Genomic DNA, 19521 nt, shown 5'->3' on the forward strand with positions numbered 1-19521 from the left:
CAGCTGTGTGTTGACCGGGTATTTGTTAATTCTCAGCCATACAAACGGACACTTTACAGTTCCCTTATTTCCAAATCTGACAAAGACTTTCTCAAAACCTCTGTGAATTTACAGCAGGCCCATTATTCTCCATTTTGCCCTGTTTATCCTACTGTTGTTGCTTTATGATGCCAGGAGAAGCAGATATCACTAATATGGCCCTCTCAGACTGATAGCTTGTCACTGAGATGCTTGAACACCAAGAGAAGAAGATGGATTACGGCTTTAAAGGCAGAAAAGCTAAAATGGCTCATTTCACACAGCGGATGAACTGAAGGGTTGCCCCATTAAAGGATGATGTTTAAGATATATGATTAAAAGTCCAAGTACTAAAATACCGAGCTGGAAATGAGCACGACTCTGTATTCAGCTGTGGCTGATCCAGAAAACCGAGTAAAAAACTTTACTGTCGATCCATCCATCTACTTTCCTCTGCTTAACTGGGGCTGGATCGCGGGGGCAGCAGCCCAAGCAGAGAATCCCAGAACTCCCTCTCCCCAGCCACCTCCTCCAGCTTATCCAGGGGAACACCAAGGCGTTCCCAGGCCAGGCGAGAGATATAATCTCTCCAGCGTGTCCTGGGTCTGCCCCGGGGCCTCCTTCCTGTGGGACCTGCCCGGAAATCTCACCCAGGAGGCGCCCAGGGGGCATCCTTGTCAGATGCCCGAACTACCTCAACTGGCTCCTTTCGATGTGGAGGAGCAGCTGCTCCTCCACATCGAAAGGAGGAAAACTTTATTGTATCTGTACATTACACATAAAATCACCCTCAGTCTTTAAACAAGAACAGTTGCAGGCTAACTGACAGAATCACGAGAAACCATACCTGTGTTATTGAAGCACTCTGCAGACTTCCAAAGAAAGACCACACACCTGTCTCTTCAACAAAATAGTCCAGAGCATCTAGAAAACACAATCGCACGAAAGACTGAGAGCGTGTTACACAGAAGCTGTCGGCTGTTACAAATCACAGCAATCTGTCAGAAACAAGCTCAAAACATGTCTGATGGGGGTAAAGAGACAGTGCACTGGCACTCACCATGCACTTCGTTAACTCCTGAGCTCACCAGTAGCACAACCAGCGCCGCCACTAAACAGCGGTTCACAGTGAATCCTTTCCACGGATTTGGAACATCGCTCAGATTTTCAATGCACAGAATCCGCTCATAAGACACTGCAGACAGACACGAGTCAGACGCATTTAGTCCATGCTCAGTTTCATCAGTCTGGTGGCTGTTTAGTGAAACATGTGTCTTACTCGTGAAGCCTTCAGACAGGCCTGCTCCAGCTTCTTAAGGCTGAAAAATAACACTGCAAGATGAGGAAAGATTCAGTAGGACTGTGTGGTTGAGATTTAGTAAAATAGCAGTACACAGAATACACAGAATGATCACACGTGGGGTTTGTATAATCCTCGATATCTTATATCTGTGATCATATTCCACTTTCCCCTGTACTGCCTTTTGCACCCTCTTCCAAGCCACACACTAACATGTGACACTAACACAGCTTAAAATAGGCACACGCAGCTCTTTAGAAAGACAAATATGGAGCTCAGGGTTTAGTTTGATATGAACCTCTGGACAGAAAAATATGCTTACCTGATTTTCAGTTGTGCTTAACCACAGAGGTGAGGGATAGTAGAGCTGTGCTGCTGCGGTTGTGTACACGCTCTGCACCTGCTTCTTTGCTTGATTGACAGGCACGGGTGTGAAAACAGGGAAAGGGACACTCAAACTTAATAGCAGTAAGCCAGTAGGTGAACAAGGATTAGTAACACCCGCCTTCCAGTGCCATGAACACTCCTACTCCTCCACAGCTCAGAGGAAGATAAGCCAGAGTTACCAGGGTGGGGTAAAAGTTTACTTAATTATGAGGAGGTCCTAAAACACAACACATTGTTAAAAGTTCATCACATAATAAATTAGTCCCAATTCATTGATTCTGTATGTTACTAAATTCACATGACACTGATGTGTATGATTGGGAACCTGCAGTCTCAGTGTATTGCTGTATATAGTGTCAATAAAGGCATCATCATCAGTAATAACTTCTCCTTCTTCTTTCAATTCTTCTTTTGGCTGCTCCCTTCAGGGGTCACCACAGCACATCATCTGCATCCATGTCATCCTTTACCTACCATCGTCCTGTCACATCAACTCTCTGCAGGCCTTCCTCCGGCCTGGCAGCTCCATTTTTAACAGCATTTGTCCAGTATATCCATATCCCTGCTCTGCACATGTCCAAACTTTGTCTGAAAAAATTACTCAACCGGAGCAGTCCAGTCTTTTTGATCAGCAATAATAACCTACTACTCAAATATGTACTCGGCTAAACCATGGTCTACTGTTCCACTGCACATGGTTGAAATGACATTAAAGCCACTTGACTTGGCAAAAATGATACAACTCAATTCTATTTTTGGGATAAATTATATATATAAAACAAAAGACAAATAGAAAAAGCTATGCTAATTCTACACAAAACAAGACCGTCTGTACCAGGGGTACGCAGTAAGTAGGTAAAATTTATTTATATAGCGCTTTTCATAGATAAAAAAATCACAAAGTGCTTTACAGTACAAGAAATGGAAACAATGTAACAGTAAATAAAACAGCAAGGTAAACCAATGAAAAAACAATAAAAACAACGTAATAACAAATTAATCAAAAGCTTTTCTATATAAAAATGTCTTCAGCTGTTTTTAAAAGATGTGCCCAATCTAAAGCCAAATCTAAAGCCCAATGTATTACTACTTAGATATTCTTTTGTGATATAAATCTTTTTATTCTGTACGCGTTGTTTTATTGTTGTATATTTTATTACACCGTGAAGTGATGGTACTGAGTAACTGCGTCACATTTCGACAGTAAACGTCAGACTGACAGAACACGCCTCTGCCAAATACCGCAGCTCCCCGCTTGTTAGCCCAGCATACGGTGACGAGGAGAGGACAGAGGGAGCAGCTGGTGTGGACGCTGGCCGGATGGTTAAATCTAACCTACAGACGATTTTGAATAGTCACTGTTTTGCTAGAGAAAAAGAGAGAAACTTACCCGAGATGCCTGTTATCGAGAAGTCCAGTAATAAACCTGAAAGTGAAAGGTATGTTGTGGTCCGTGTCAGCTGCTCTCAGTGAGCTAAGCTAAGCTACGTTTAAAAACCGCGGCCTAGCTTTCGCATACGCTGTGGGGCGACTAGCACAGCCTTTCATGTTTACATAACAGCGACACTTATTTCAGTTGACATTTCTAGAGAACATTATTAATCACGGGTAGCTTATTTCAATTCCATAAAAGATGCATATTAATCACCTTAAATACACCGTAGTACCGGGATTATGACCAAAATGTTAGAAGTGACAGCGCCGCTTTGGTAGCTTCACAGATGCTAACGCGTCAGCTAATATGTCAAACGCCACAGGTTCGCGTTATCGATGGCTGGGCTAACGTGTCGTAAGGTTTTCTATTAAGACCTGGTTGCGACTAGAATTATAATTTATAACATTTAAAATACAAATTTTGCGTGTTAAAAAGCGGAATAAGAGTGTTTTATCATTACTAGGTGTGTTTCCCCTTTAAATATTAGCGTAGACATTTAAGCTAAATGCTAGCTCTTTAGCATTAGGTAATCTGACGGATGCGTTCATATTTTCGTCCTTGGCAATGGAAATGATCAATGGCTTTGAAACCATGTTACTATCTTTTTTGATGTAGAACTAGTACGACATTTTTTGCGCGGGGTTATGTAAAGTTAGCTAACCATGTAGTTAAAATGATGGCTGTACGGATTAATTCGTGGTTTCAGGGATTTTCTTATTTATTTATATATTTTATTTTATTTTTTTCTTTTCGCCCTTCTGAACCCACGATAAGACACCCAGTAACTTCTGGAAAACACGGGTTCCAGGTGGGCGGACAGGGAATACGTTTTACCGACGTTCAGAAAAACCTTTGTAATGTTTTTAATCCGATTCGGTTTGATTTATGCGAGCTGCTGCGGGGCCATTCTTCAGCAAGCCGTGTGCCTGTTTGGGTGCAGTTAAAGTACCGATTGACTGGAAGTGAGGAGACTGGTGGGGATGGATGCCTCGAAACTGGTTGTTAGCGATTAACCCAGTCTGGTGGTCGGTTGTGGTTGCACCACTCGTGCCCTGACAGGATTTGTTGACGCGCTCTGTTTGTGCTGATCTATAGTGTTTGAGGCGCTCATAGGAAATTTCCACTGCGGGGGAGGAGGGACGGAGGGGGGCAGGGTGGGTGCTGTATGGGGAATTTTGGAAGTTATGGCCTACACACAAATCTTGATGTATTTTTGCTTCTCGTGGCAACTAGTTGGTTGGAAGTTGGATATAGTTATGTAATTGTCATGGTTAGATATTATGTATGTATATTATATAATAGTGTTTCTCTTTAAGCCGAAGCTTGAAAAAATGGCTTTATGAATATGCTGACACAGAGCTATCATGTGTGATAAGGGTGGTTTAACATCCACATCTTCCAATAATAAAGCATGCATTAAAATAACATCTATTATAGCAGCTAATAGCCTCCCCCCTCCCAAGGTAAAAAAGTCTGTTACCTTAAGAGAAGGCTAGGCCTTTTCTTTTCATTCTTTTCATCTTTGACCACCTGATAAAATCAAAGGTATTTAAACTTGTGCAAATTTAACCCTGCATTAAAGAATGTTACCTTTTTAACCTGCTAATTTGTCTTTTGTTGAAAGCCAGAACGTGTTAGGTGAGCTAAAAAAACCACATCGCAAATGTCATACTACATTAAAGAGTCTCATTATAACAGTGCAGGCTAGAACATGAGATTAAAGATGATTCTCTGCTAGATGGATGCATGAGATTTAGTGCAGATGTCCTTTACAATGATGTTCATTTACAGCAGACTCTCCTACAAACACTATTCACGGCAGCTGTTTTTATTAAGATGACCCCCAGGGTGTCATTGTGCGGTGCTGCCTACTGTTCACATGTCAGTCTCAAAGAACGCTAAAGGTAGAAACTGACTGAGAACTTCGTGTTCTCTTTAAATCGCAGGGAGGAGGCGTTGAGGGGTTCTGCAAGGATGGCAAGTGGCTTCCTTTCCTAATCTGATTACTGGATTTAGGGAGTAACTGCATTTGGTTAAAATCCCAATCCTCTGTGAGATCATAAGTTGAATATTATACACTGCAAATGACACTGGTTTCCGCACCTCTGCTCAACATGTAGCGCATTGGTGGCATTTGCGTAAGAGAGCATCTCTGTGTGTGATGGTGTTTGCAGTGCTGTTATTTTTGTTCCTAATAGAATCCCAGTGAACAGGCCTTTGCTCAAAGCTGTAAATGTATGCAGTCACAGCAAGCTAAATCTGAGGAGTGCTGTGACACAGCACTGGATTATAATGGCTGTTGAGTATTGTTTATCCCCGTCTCTTAAACTGGAGCTACACAGTGAGTGAAGGGCTAAAGTAGGCTAGTGGCTAGAGGAAAAAATAGCCCGTTCTTCTGGCAGGTTTCCTGTGAGAACCGTGGAACAAGCTTAAAGTGACCGCAGCAGAAGTGTGCCTGACAAACGTTAGCTTTCTGAAGTTTGCTTCCTTTCCCACATGAGCCGTAGCCTTGATGTGTCCTTGTGAGACAAAAGCAAACAATTTCTCATAGTTGGTGGTCAATATTTGACTGACAGCTGACAGAAAATTGCTAACAGATTAAGTGAGGCATCAGTGATGTGGTGGTGTGACATAAACCACTTCTCCTTTCCGTTACGCGTTCCTCATCCGTCGGCACGTCATGCACGCATCTGTGCTCAACACAGGAACGGTTATTGATTGAACCGGTTCCCCCAGTCTTGTGCTTTTGTGTCTGAAGACTCACTCGGGGTTAGCAAATGTTTTACTGCAGTATTGCAGATGAGTCACTCTGCAGTTTAATTTGTGCCGAACCTGCTGCTTATAAAGAGTTTGGTTTGTGTTTGGTAGCAGAATCTCGACTGAATACCCAGCTCATGATGGTTCCATCTGTGTGTGCGTTTGTTTCGCTATCCAGTATCTCAAGTCCTTTGAGGTGCTCCCGCTGTTGCAGTAACCCGTGTCCGGGGCCTCTGTGGTGCTCCTGATGCCCCTCTCCCACCCCTGAAGATCCCAGGTGGGCGAGGGAATGACCAACGGGATCGCAATCTTTCAGCTAAGCTGTTCTATTCTGTAAGTGATGAAAGCTTAAAAAGAAATACAGAAATTTCCCTGCTGGTATGTGCAATTTAATTTTTAACATAACCTAAACTACACTTTCCCAGGATGCTCAGTTGCTGGTTCTTGAGGAACCTTCCCCTGCCAATAGCAGAGTGCGCTTCTTACTCTTTGAGCCCCGGCGCTCCGAAGGAAAGCACTGTGTATGGAGGGCGGCGCTGAAAGGAGGAAACCTGTACGTTGAAATCCCTCCTGGAGCTTTGCCCGAGGGCAGCAAAGACAGGTGAGCAGGCAAAACTTGTTTGCAAGTGATTCAAGTAAGAGGAAGTAGACCAGACGCTTTTACTTACTGGTAACTGCTAAAGCAGAAACACACATCTACTCGTGTTTCCTGATGCAGTATATAGGCAGGTATAATAATATTCACATCCACACTGGAAAAAAAATCTTAAAAGCAAAAATGGTATTTGGAAAAAAATAAATAAATAAACGAAGGACCTCTAATCTTTGGGTGAAATGTGCTCTGCCTCAAATTATTAACAACCCTCTGACAAAACATTAACCCTTCTTGTTTGCTCTGTTTCTTTCCAGTTTTGCCCTTCTGCTGGAGTTTGCAGAAGAGCAGCTGCAGGTTGACCACGTTTTCATCTGTTTTCATAAGAGCCGTGATGATAGAGGTGAGGGGTTTTTTGTTTTTTCTTTGATGCAAATTAAAACTGTTAACGCTTTATATAAAATACTGAGCTATATCAGGAAACAGAGTAATGTTTTTGTTGTTAAGCATGTTTTAAATGCATACTGCCTGCAGATGTTATGAACCTCATTACCTCTTCACACTAGTTTCCAGACCTGTAATAAATGTGCGATGTACTGCTCACGACTCCAAAAATAAGTAGCACTGGACTCAGGCCAGACTCTTCGTTAAAGAGCTCAGATGTTGCAACACGTGCCGGATGTTTCTGAGCACAGTCTTGCTGATTTATCTAATAATTAACTAACTTACTCATGTTATGCAGACTAATGTCCACTGTACCACCACAGATGCTGTTAGTGAACAGTGTGATTATGAAATGTCACGGGTGTGTTGATTCTAACATCTGGTCCAAGTCTGTACTGATGTGTTTACAGTGCTGAGAGCTTTTCTCTGCATGGTGCTTTTCAGCACACTCACAGTGGCAGTGTCGTGTCTATATGTTCATGGAAGATGAGCTGCTTTTGCTCTGTTCTGATCTCTCCTTGTGTCGTCCTCCATAGCATCCTTGCTGCGTACATTCAGTTTCCTGGGCTTTGAGATTGTGAGACCAGGTCATCCCCTCGTCCCTTCCCGCCCTGACGCTTTCTTCATGGCTTACAGCATCGAGCGTGACTCTTCAGATGATGATTAAAATTACGCTGAGCAGTTAAAAATCTTTTTTTTGTTTGTTGTTTTTTATTTCAATCCACAACCACATCTTTATAATTTTGTTTATAAAAATGTCATCCAAGCTCAGTATGGTTGAGGTGTGTTTTACCTGCCACGTGCTGTGTTTCATTACGATTTGCACTAGGGTAAGATGTTAATATGTCAGGAATGTAAATCAAGCGACACGTAATATTTGGGCAATGCATCCTTACTGCTGTGATACTTTCCCCGATGTGTAGTGTTGGCTTCCTGCTCGTTCTCTCTAAACCCTCATCATCTCAAATATATTTATGAGTTATATTGAGCTTACTCATGTAATTAGAAATATAGATTTCAGTTGATTCTCCTGTTGATTTTTTTTTTTTTTAATGTGTGCATGATTTTAATTTGTTTCAATACACTTGATAGGGACGTGCATGTTGTAACTGTACTAAATAAAAGTGCTCACCTTAAACTGTGGTTTCTGTGGTGTCATGAAACATAATTACACCCTCTAAAAGGAGAAAGCATTTAGTTGTGTTAGCCAAAGCTAGAGCCAGTAGTAGTTGTGTAAGCTCCTGGCTGCATTTCGTAACGTCTTGATTTGGGATACGGGGAATAAGGTTAATCCCCTTCAGAAAGTCAACAACTTGCATGAAGTCGCATTCATTTACACACAGTATTTTTGTGAAGGTCTTGAGAACAGAAACCATGCCCCACCTTCACACCTTTTTTTTTTTTTTTTTTTTTTTAAACTTGAAACCCACCCAATAACTAGAGAGAAGTAAAGTGTACAGACAAAAACTGACACAAGAGTCAGATGAAGTTGACAAAACAGCCTTTTTTTTTTTTTTTTAAACCAGTGGAGTCTTTTTAATAGACTAGTTTTACATTATGAAGTGCAGCACATGAACAGCTGATGAAGGAGAATGCACTGAAGTGGATTATTCCTCAATCTGGACTGTTTTTCCCTTTCAGTCGGGTGATAACGACGGACTCCTTTGATATCGACTATAAACTTTGCTCAGCGTTCACTGTGTGCCACAGCTCATTGGCCACACTCGCAACTGTTTCAGAGTCTGTAAAGGACAGATACTGCAAGCACATACAGTCCTCCCAGTCCAGAAGAGACCGATCCTCGATCAGCCCCTTTTCGGCCAACTTCATAACCAGCAGCGCCCGCTTGACTGTCAGCCAGTTATGTATAATGGTGGTTGCAGGGCCTCCTTGGTTGAAGATAGAGACGTGTGGGCCCCAGAGGAGCACCTGAAGCATGGCTACCATGTCCACCATCTGAGCCCCGCTGTCGCTCTCAAGCAGAGAGGACAGATGAAGAAGCCCTTTTTGGTAGGAGGATTTGCAAACATCTGGTACTGAACCCGGAGATGTCGCACTCTCTTGCCAGCAGGACTGGATTAAAGCTGTAATTTGAGATTTGATGGAGGTGAGGGGTTGAGCGAAAGTCTGTGGCTTTAGCACCACACGAGGACAGCCTCTCGTCCTCCATAACGTCTGAATCCTCCCTTTTTCTGGAGTGTTTACCCACTCCGTTTCTTCCTTCTCCTCAGAGGCGTCCTTATTCAAGTTGTTTTCTGCCTTGTCCCTCTTCCCATCGGGCCACACTAGAAGGATCTCCTGGGGTTTGAGCTCAGCTGCAGTGCCTCTCTTACTGTATAGATGGTGTGTACCCATTAATATCTGCAGCAACAGAGCACACACCTGTCTATAATAACGCACAGAGTCTGTGCTCTGCAGCGAGCTGCTGTCTTTAACAAAATCATCCAGGCTGGCGTGTGGCAGGTCTCTTTCCACGCTCACGGCATGGCCTTTCTGGAGGAAAGACTGAACTGTGAGCTTGCAGAGGTTCGTGGCTTCTGCTGCACGCTCAGTGCTGCTTCCACCTGGTGGATTAGCAGGATCTCGAGTTTCACTGGTTCTGTAGCTGTTGCTGGTTGGGAAATAAGTAATAACATCTCGCACGTTGACGTGTGGCGGCTGCCGCTGGATTTGAGTGGAGAAAACCTCATCAATGTGTTTGTGTACCTGCACAGAGAAGCAGCAATCAAACCACTGAAGTGCTGAGTGATAAATATGTCAAAAAAAGTCGACTCTGCTGCAGCCGTGGGTATACTATAGTTCAGAGGAAGCGTTTTTGCCACCACAAGCCATTGTAGCACTTGCAAGTGCCGATAAAGATCATATTTGTTTTACTGGTTGCTATGAGCAACATTCCTACCACTTGGTTTTGCAGACAATTTCAAGGGAAATGTAACAACTACAAATCACAACATGCACACAGAGCTGGTTGTAAACTATGCAAAATGAATAAAAGACATGCAACATTACCCTTAAACCGAGCACTCTCTGTGGGAACTTTGGGCTGTGCAGGCTGTAGTAAGTCATGTTTCCAATCTCCTTTGGCTGGCTGCCCTTATGCAAGAGGAAGTCCTGAGGCTGGTATGAGCTCACATCCCTTCTAGAGCCCTCTAGCAGATTCCTTGCCTCCACAGTCTGTGCCATGCTTCTAAGAAAGAGTAGATGGCGATGCTGAATCCCATGAGAAACAACCCCCTGATCGACAAAGCTGTGGAAGATGTAGGGAAGATCTTCATCCGGAGTGTCAAACGACAGCTGGGAGAAGGACACTACGGAGACAGGACTGCTTGTGGATGGTTTAAACTCTTCTAGCTCCTCTGAGAAAAAAAGATCTTGTTTGGGTGCCATCATGTACAGCGGATTGTCAAAGTTCTGGGGGAATCTTTGCAGAGGAGAAAAGGGTGACATGTGAGGCAACGAAGGCACATGGGTGGGCGGGAGGGATAAAGCACGATGTAACCTCTTCTTCGGGACAGGCGGTGGGTTGATATCAGAGTAAAATCTCTCCAGGTGTCTGCACGGATCTGAGCAACACCATCAGAGGAATTAAAGTCAGACAACAACAGCAGGCAAAGAAGGGGAAGTAGTTTAAACACAATACAGAGACACACTGAGGTAAAATAGTTTTGTAAAACAGACATACTGCTGAAACTGCACTTATGTTTACAAAAACAACACTGACTGTTCATGAGCTGATCGGTGAGGGTTGGCTCAATAAATGGGAATATTTTAAGAATGTACTTCATTATTAATTGTTTAGTAGTAGTTTCTTTTTCTGGTGCAGCCTACTTAATATGAAACTGAATGCATGTGGCCCAGAGAAAGTTTGACACTCCTATTTGAGAGGAACTTGCTTGCATAGTACAATCACACCTCCAAAGGAGTCATTCAGTATAAGGACATTTACCCCGTTTGCCTTTTCAGTGAAAGTAAAAGTTTTGTAAGGTGACTTCCTCTCGAGTTCTCATGAACTGAAAGGCGAACTGAGAAAAAAGAACCAGATGTAATAGTATTTTTTTTTCCCATCACACCGAGCCATATACTTCAGTAATCAGTAAACCACAGTGCTATTTGCCTAATTTATTGTTGCAGAGATATTTTGGTGTCATCGTTCTCCAAACCTACCGTAGCGTTGGTGTATGGGGCACTGGGCTGCATTGCAGTCGGTGGGTTCAGGAAAGACATCGTTGTATGCGGAACTTTGATGCTGTGGTACCACAGGGCTGCAGTCAGACTCCACGCTGGAATGCCTGAGGAAATACATGCAATTGCAATATATGCACAGCAAAAGCTGCCTGCTGCTCCATTGTCAGGTTTGGGTGTGGAGTGAAAATATTATTAAAATTCAATGAAAAACATGTCAAAAGGAGCCATAAAGGTTTCTCCTTCTGACAGAAAGATAATGCTTACCTGTGCTGTTTGACAGGCAGTGCCGGCGGCTGCTCGTCCACTCTGCTGCTTGAAGCAGACGCCATCGGGACTCTAACACCTAACCCGCTCTTCCACTTCTCTCACACTTTGCTTCTGTCACTGAACTGAGTGCATGTGAAGCTCAGGGGGCCAGCTCAGTCAGTATAAAACACTTCCCATCCGCTTCAGTTACTCCCCCTGCTGCGTTTCGCTGCCTCTCACAGTCACACACGTGTAGTCGCACATTTTTAAAGCAAACTTGTGTCTTCTTGAGGCTGCCCTGCTTATCTTTCGTTCTAATCATTTCTAGTTAGACTTTGAGGTTGGCACCGGAAAAGTTATGTCTGTTCTGAGGGCAAAGCTGCTCTCTGAGCTAACCTCAGCTTGTCAAAATGGGGAAGAGCAGTTACAGCGGAGCACCTTCAGCATGCACTCATTTTTGCTCCCTTCTGTCAGTTGCAGTTGATCTGCATGTGCTGTTTAGGTTTTCTCATGTGCCCGATGCACTTGTAGCTTTCATGCACACGCTGCTCTCTGAAGTACTTGCTACCGCTGGTTTAAATGGAAGGAAAACATATTTGTGCAGGTGGAAACACCAAATAACTGCCTTCTGATAAACATCTGCCCGTGTTTCTGTTGGTGTTCCTTAAACCTCTTTGAATGAATGTCTGGAATATAATCTTAACTTGATCCAGGGATAGTTTACTGATCACAAATACTGACACTACAGTGCACCTGAAGAGAAAACAGTGCGACAGGAAACACAGGAAATTCATATTCATATTCTAATTACATGAATGACTGCAGAAAGTTTAATCTTACAACCGCACTCTGCCAGCACAGAAAAACAACCGTGTGACAGCATCAACACCTGACTACAGGGGAGAAGGTTTGATGTGATGCAACTGATAAACGGAGACATGTATGAAACCCTCCTCACATGCACACACATGCGCGCACACAGGTTGCTGTATGATATTTTAATCTCTGTGTGCAGCTGGTTTCTGCACCATGAAGCTCCCTTAATGTAGTCCTATCCCAGAATGCCTCTGGCTAAAAGCAGTTTTTCAGTATCTGTTATATTTACACTCACTGCAGCAGTCAGCAGGTCACTGATAAACACATGTAAAAGCGTGTAATCATGGCTGACTGTGGAGTCCATGGAGGCTTCCAGCACGGTGGCGGTGACGAAGGCCGTTAGCGCTGAATCTCTTTCTGTGTTTTCAGTGAAAGTAACCAGACCAATTTCTTTTGAATTTTCACTTCTGTCTGAGAACTGAAATGAAGAAGGACGCGCACATCAGAGGGTCACAAGTACAATGTGGGTCACGCTGCCTCATTCCTGCCAAACAAACTCTCCTCAGCTGACATTTAACTTTAAAGCCAGTGTACTTACACAGTGTCAAAACTAGAATGCCCAAAATATCTGAGCTCATCTGGATTAAAATATCTTCTGGTTTGATTTCTTTTAAATCTCCCAACTCAACCCAAAATCCAGATGTCACTGTGCATCCAGTCTTATGTATGCATCCAGAAAAACCACATTTCAAAAAACAAACTCATCTGTGTGTCATAGAATGAAATAAGTATTTGGTCCCCAAGCAAAGCATGAGTGAGTACTTAGTTAAGAAACCCTTGTTGGTGAGAACAGCAGTGAGATGTTTCTTGTTGTTGCTCAGGAGAATTTTGGCCCACTCCTCTTTAAATCAATTCAATTTTATTTATACAGCACCAAATCACAACAACAGTCGCCTCAAGGTGCTTTATATTGTAAGGCAGACCTTACAATAATACATACAGAGAAAAATCCAACAATAATATGACCCCCTATGAGCAAGCACTTTGGTGACAGTTGGAAGGAAAAACTCCCTTTTAACAGGAAGAAACCTCCGGCAGAACCAGGCTCAGGGAGGGGCGGCCATCTGCTGCGACTGGTTGGGATGAGAGAAACTCTCTGAATCTTTTAGGTTTCTGGGTTTCTAGGTTGCTTTATCAAACACGAAGGTTTAGAGTCTCTTGAAAGTAGAGGGAGCAGGTTCTCATTTTACTTTTAAATGTCATACAAACCACAAGTAAACCAGCAGTCTGAGAGCGAAGAGCTCTGTTGGGATATAAGGTACCATGAGGTCTGTCTATATGTCTCTTTCTTTTCCCTGTCAGTACACTCACTGTGGTGTTTTGGATTGACCTGATAAAATGAATATTTCAGCCTAGAAGTAATGAATGCGTGTTTCTCAGCATCGCTCTGAGACAGGAAATACAAACATCTCTCTTGCATCTGCATAAGGTGACTTTAACCCACGCACAGGGACAACATGCAAACTCCACAGTCAGCACATGTTAAAATAAAGCAAAAAAAAAAAGAAAGAAAAAAAAATTCAACTAATAATATTCAGCTTTTGTTTGTATTGTTATATTGACCAGTGGAGTCCAATTTAAGGAACATACAATAACAACACAATAAAAATACATTCAGATGGACTGCGATATGAACCTCTCCAACTTGTTTTATATTAATCAACACAGATGTTCTGCATGCCTTTTTTCTTTCATCTCCTCCTCTTTTACTTTCATTAAAGCTGAAACCCCTGTTTGCCACGAGGAACGGCCTAAATCACGCGCAGAAACAGCACGGCGGGTGATTTTAAATTTAGATCACCTTTATCTATTCCCGTGTTCAAGGGTCAGCCTTGTGTTTCCCTCGCCCTCGGCTTAGATAAGGGTACTCTGGGCCATAATGATATTTACCTGCTTAATTTCAGTGTGTGGGAGGGTTAAGGACGCATGCTCCAAGGATGTATTAGGCGACCAGCGGTCTCTTCATATGCTAAAGAGCAAGCGCTTGGTTCATCTGGCAGAAGGACGCATTCAGCGCTGCAGGACTCAGGGCTCATAAATACGTGTTCAGCGAGGAAGTGAATAGGAGCAGGCAAACTGAGAGTGACTGACATTTAAGCGATAGAGGAATCCATTAACCTTAACCTCACGGGTGATGTGGAATATCCTCAGTGAATCTTAAAGGTGATCTTCCTCTGTGCTCAGCTCTAGACTTTGAACTCTTTGCGAAACAAACCACTTCTGCTTTGTGTCTGGTTGTATAAACCAATCATGTCTGAGTTTTAGTTGCATGCAGGTATACAGACAAACTGTCTCGAAACCTTGTGACGGTGTGATAAGCTTTTAAAAAAATTTTCAGTATTCAATGTGTGCAATGACAAGCAGACAGAAGAGGAAGTGTTTACCAGACGTGTGGTGGGTATACCAGAAGACCTGAAAAAATGTCCCAAAGGGTTCTGAAATTTGGTTAACCAGAACCAGGTGCTTCAATACTAAATCGATATTTGAAAGTGACACCAGAGTAGTGACAAAATCTGGTACAATTTAATTAGTTTTCAGTGTTTTACACGGGAGAAAAACTTTTATTTTTACATGCAAATTTAAATAAATACATAACATATTTTCTTGGCATTGTTACCACACAGTCAAATATATAGTGATGTTTCTAATGGCGGGAGATGAAGTGTTTCTTTATGACCTCGTAGAAGCGGGGTTTACGGCTCTCATCTGGTTGCCTTGGTGGTGGAGACGATGAAACTGTGGTGGAGGAGACAGCAGAAGCCTGTAGTGCTCTCTTAGACTGTGAGTCAGCCAAGTGTTTGGATAGTCTCTTCTCCGGCCCTGACAGGTGGGAGGACTTGCCTTTAATGTCTTCTGTGCTTTTCCCGGGAGCTCTGCTGAGCCAGTATGAATTCTTGTCATTTTTATTTAAGCGGTGCGGGCCTGCTTGGCAGAGAAGTGCCTCCTCGCTTGCCATCTGGGGGCTCTGACTTAAGGTGACGAAGCCGTAGGGGGTGGTGATTTTGGTCAAGTGCGGCAGGGAGAGAGCGGCTTTGCTTGCGGGGTCAAGGCAATGCTGGGTTTCACTGTAGGAGCAAGGAGAGTGCAGCTCCCTCTGAAGGAGAGATCTCCTCTTGGTTAAAGGGTCTGAAACACACCGCTCAGCTTTGCGCTCTGACAGAACTAAAGCAAAGCTGGAGAATGATGCAGATGACGAGACCGTGGCGCAGGCCGAAGAAACTGAGGATTCTGGCGTCATCTCTGAGCCCCCTTCTCTCTCTTTGTTACTTTCCTTGTCCAGTGATCTGAAGCCAGTCTGCACAGACAGACTTGGAATGGTGAACTGTGGGATGCTGTCAGGAGTCAGGATATTCGGAAAAATGTTCTCATGGGAATCGAAGGACTTTGCGGTGCCGGTAGCCCACGAAAGCGCCTGGATCCCTGCACTGCTGTGCCTACGTCCTGTGGGGAAATCATCTGAAGCTTTGCTTCCGCTGCAGATAGCTCCAATGGTGAACGTTCTGGTGACGGGATTCTTATTCATGTTTAAATCTCTTTAACCCTCTCTGCACACAGGCTCGGAGCGTCTGTAGATTTTGAAATAGGAGTGGGGAGAGGCACCTTTTATGCTTTTCCACATCCCTTTGTCCTCCAGCAAATGCATCAAAGGGTGCGTAAATGTGACGAAGACAGGTAGCGGAAACAGTTTCCAATTAGGGAAACTGTCAAGTATGGAAGCTTAATGATGGGCCTCTTTTTTAAACCTCTTTGTGTGCCAAGGAGCACGCAGGACAGATGTTGTATTCTGGTAACTACATGAAGGGTTTAGATTTTGAAAAGAAACTTGTTTAACATTTTAAGATTCGCACATTTTTTTTTATTTGCAGTGGGACAGGTGCTATTGCATATTTTATTAGTGACTAATAAAACAGTGAAGAGTACCCATCGCTCCCTTATAAATTAGATTTTGTAAAATTGCAGCTTTTGCAAAAAGGATGTTTAAAAACAAACAGCTAAGCTGCAAATATGTATGAATTCTACAAAGTAAATATTTATCTGTGATATTTAAAAAGTTCTAGTAAACTGTTCTGTTGATTAATAAACTGTAAAACCCACCCAGTATATAAGTGGGGCTGATTTTAGCTGATACATCGGTATCTACAATTATAATGGCCGTTAAATGAAAATTAAAAATTAAAAAAGGGAAACACAAACACTTGTATTTTATGATTGTTGATGTTGGAATGTTTGTCCACCAGAGGGCGCTCTGCAACGTCCCTGTCGGTAAAACAGCACACACAGGTCACCCAGCTGATCTGATCAGAGGTGGGCAGAAAGCAAGCTTCTGTGACAATAAAACATTTTCTTAGGAAATAACTTTATATTACAAATGTTAGCCTTCTCCTTCTTTCAGCTGCTCTATTTAGGACTCACCACAGTGCTTCATCTGCCTCCATCACACCCGACCTTTGACATCCAACCTTTTGCACTGTCCCTACATTTAGAGTCCCCAATCTTACATCCACTCTTCCACCAACAGTAGCACAGTTCCCTGCAGTCTGGAGGCAGTCTTTGTTAACGGGGCCAGTATGGTTTATTCCCATCTTTCAAGAACCCGGCCTTCACCCCCTGACCGCTTTATATCGACAGAGATATAAATGAATAATACATTTTAAAAAATAAATAAAATAATACATTTCAACTTTCTAACTAAACTGGGGTTGAAGTAAATTTTAGCGTTGGTCTTAGACTTAGTAATGTAAAAATAACAAGAAGTTGGCCCCCCGAATATTCAAGTTATGTAGCAGAAATTTTGAGATTACAACCCAAAACTTTGACTTACAGATCGCATGTTTAAGCGCTGATAGAAAACATATATATTTTTCAGTTGCAGAGACACGTGTATATTTCACGGCTGCATTTTAAGTTTTCTATAACCCGTTTGTGATCCCTCCCAGCCCAAACCGTTTTGCCCGCCTTTTTTGGCCTGATGGAGGTTAATTGGCGATTTGCTCATTGGCTCGCGCTGATTGCAGCAGGTGCATTTGTCTGCATTGATTGGCTGCAGCGTTGACGCTTCAGGGTACATTTCATGCTCTAACTCCTTCACAAGCTGTGGTTTCTCAGTTCGTCCTCGGTCTATCGCAGCCCTCCAGCTTCAGGTTTTAGCCCGCAGAAGAATGAGTCTTGAGGGCGTCAGCGAAGTTGTGGAGCTGGGGCAGGATCAGGTCCGGGTCCAGACTAACAATACTGAGGTAAAGGAGAGGGGGACTTCTCGCTTCTGCTAGCTGCTCGGGTCCTCTCGCACTAGCAGGAAGGTTGTTTGTGTTTTGTTTTTTCACCGGTCGTGTCTACTTACCTGCAGGACAGAGTTGTGAGGAGAGACGGGGTGCTTCCCTCCCTGCTGCGCGGCCTCTTCTGGCCCTTTGGCATCGTTGTACGTAGCTGACAAAGTTACACCCCTCTCTCCAGCTTTAGCTAAAGTAACATTGCTCTGATTTGCAGGTGCGTGCATACCGCGGCTTTTGGTGGGTGCTGGGCTTACGGCAGACAAAGGAAAACGTCCTCGTTAACCCCACGGTTTCCAGCCCTGGGCGCCAGAGCCTCACAGGCCGCAAGCGCCTAAGCCGGGTCACCCGCCTGCTGCTGTACGTCCTGCCCCGCTGGATGCAGAGTGCCCTCGGCTATCCGGTGTCCAGCAGAATCGGACTGTCCCTGTCCCCAGGTAGGTGCATGTTGTTTATTTTGTCGAATAATATGAACAGGACACGGACTGATCCCACTGTCACACTGTTCAGACACGGCTGATACTTAAAATAAGTCAGTGGAGACAATTAGATGACAGTTTGTGACATTAGTAGAGAAAAGAATTTGAAAATGGGGCCAAATGTACTTGTACTGGCTCTACGTTTTACCTTTGACTCTTCAACTGTTAATGTGAATAACTGCTGGCTTGCAGCTTTGCCTACAGAATATTTCAGTTTTTAGAGTTACTGAGGGACTCTGTTTAGAATCATGAAACAAACGGTTTGAGCAATTCAGCAGTAAAACAATGTTTATCTGAACCTCTTGTTAAAAAGCTGATTGACTAAGCAGCCTTATGTGTAATTAAAAAGTTGTCTGGCCTTCTGCAGCCGCTTACTGAACAAAACTTAAGAATTTCAGACACTCGTGGCAAGTTCAGTTTACTTTCACTAGGTATTCATTCTTTGATCCTGAAGTTTATAAGTGTTATATTGTTTGTGCTTAAGTAGTGTTTGGATGTGCCATACAGTATATGGAACTTATGATTGTACTGTTGTCCCCTCTGAGCAGGACACTCTTGTACATGATTTAATTAAAGTGTTTTTCTCCTGCTTGAAGGTTTAAATATAAATTAACTTTTAAAGTTTTCTCTGAAATTGAGTGAACACTGCATCATGAAAGGTCATGCTTTGTGAACAGAAATCAGAGTGTCTCCTGCAAAGCCCTGTGGAAAGGGCAGTAAGAGAAAACAGGATGACGTAGATGACGAGGAGGAGGACGATGATGTGGAGGAGCAGCAGACTTGGGTGGAGGCGCTCTCTCAGGAGCTTGCTGCTGACGATGATGGACCTGAGGTTGACCCTGACTATGAGGTTGGTATTGTGCGGGGGGGAGACAAGGAAGCAAACTCTGCTGTGTATTTTTCTCCCCCATTAGTTTTATGCAGAGCTGTAAATTTAAAGTTGTAAAACTCACTCCAGAGACCACACGCTTGGTTTCTTTAGCCTGTGGCTTTAATTTTAGTTACAGACATGAAGAGCATCTTAAAACATGGCCGCTTCCTTTCTTTTAAAGCCCAGCTCTGTAGAGACGGAGAGTGAAGAATACCGCTCGCACAATGACACAGAAAGTGACCTTGAGGTTTCGGAGAAGGATGTCGTCATTGACGACGTGAACACGGTGAGCTGAGTGGCGGCACGGTTCTGTAAACGAATTGTTGAACGGCTGAATCGGCTCAGCTTTCTTGTCTCTACAGGGAGTTGATGTGCCCACTCCTGAAGTCTCCTGCCCTGCTGTTTAGCGTGTCATATTGAGTGTCTTTGTTGCAGGTTGTTCTTGTATGTTTATATTTCATAATTCAATAAAACTTTATCCCTTTGGGACTCCCTCTGTTTAACATTTACATGCTCCCACTGGCACAGATTATAAAGAACAACAAAATAAACTACCACAGCTATGCAGATGACACACAAATATATATCACAATGTCACCAGGAGACCGAGGCCCTGTACAGGCTCTTGGTAAATGCACTGAGGAAATTAATGACTGGTTGTGCC

At 43.4% G+C, this 19521-nt stretch overlaps 3 protein-coding genes and 1 long non-coding RNA gene across 7 annotated transcripts; 2 read left to right on the forward strand and 2 right to left on the reverse strand.

The window, feature by feature from the left end:
- Positions 1-497: 497 nt before the first annotated feature.
- LOC309700946 lies at positions 498-1732 on the reverse strand. The gene is made up of 4 exons (XR_014274812.1): positions 1641-1732; positions 1298-1350; positions 1079-1213; positions 498-942 (listed from the first exon to the last, which is right to left on the reverse strand). It is a non-coding gene; the product is annotated as an uncharacterized lncRNA (long non-coding RNA).
- A 1201-nt stretch (positions 1733-2933) lies between these two features.
- On the forward strand, positions 2934-8071 carry oaz1a (ornithine decarboxylase antizyme 1a). Its single transcript, XM_082524873.1, is given in 6 exon segments — positions 2934-3144; positions 6076-6142; positions 6144-6230; positions 6323-6498; positions 6807-6892; positions 7470-8071. Coding segments are annotated over 6 exon segments (666 nt in total). The 5' UTR covers positions 2934-3025; the 3' UTR covers positions 7601-8071.
- LOC309700943 (inactive tyrosine-protein kinase PEAK1) lies at positions 7971-17152 on the reverse strand. 2 transcript variants are annotated; one of them, XM_082524868.1, is made up of 6 exons: positions 17063-17152; positions 16654-16855; positions 11383-11934; positions 11098-11222; positions 9943-10496; positions 7971-9639 (listed from the first exon to the last, which is right to left on the reverse strand). In XM_082524868.1, exons 3-6 carry the CDS (start codon positions 11445-11447, stop codon positions 8608-8610), a joined length of 1776 nt encoding a protein of 591 aa, XP_082380994.1. In that variant the 5' UTR covers positions 11448-11934; positions 16654-16855; positions 17063-17152; the 3' UTR covers positions 7971-8607. The 2 variants fall into 2 exon arrangements, with proteins under 2 accessions (XP_082380994.1, XP_082380995.1); XM_082524869.1 differs by lacking the exon at positions 16654-16855 and having other exon boundaries at positions 17063-17123.
- A 121-nt stretch (positions 17153-17273) lies between these two features.
- org (oogenesis-related gene) lies at positions 17274-19351 on the forward strand. 3 transcript variants are annotated; one of them, XM_082524871.1, is made up of 6 exons: positions 17280-17474; positions 17585-17656; positions 17770-17944; positions 18664-18836; positions 19039-19143; positions 19220-19351. In XM_082524871.1, exons 1-6 carry the CDS (start codon positions 17400-17402, stop codon positions 19262-19264), a joined length of 645 nt encoding a protein of 214 aa, XP_082380997.1. In that variant the 5' UTR covers positions 17280-17399; the 3' UTR covers positions 19265-19351. The 3 variants fall into 3 exon arrangements, with proteins under 3 accessions (XP_082380998.1, XP_082380997.1, XP_082380996.1); XM_082524870.1 differs by having other exon boundaries at positions 17291-17474; positions 17725-17944; XM_082524872.1 differs by lacking the exon at positions 17585-17656 and having other exon boundaries at positions 17274-17474; positions 17725-17944.
- The last annotated feature ends 170 nt before the right edge of the window (positions 19352-19521 follow it).

Source organism: Aulonocara stuartgranti (genome assembly GCF_965226115.1).
Source record: "Aulonocara stuartgranti genome assembly, chromosome: 23".
Classification (NCBI taxonomy): Eukaryota; Metazoa; Chordata; class Actinopteri; order Cichliformes; family Cichlidae; genus Aulonocara; species Aulonocara stuartgranti.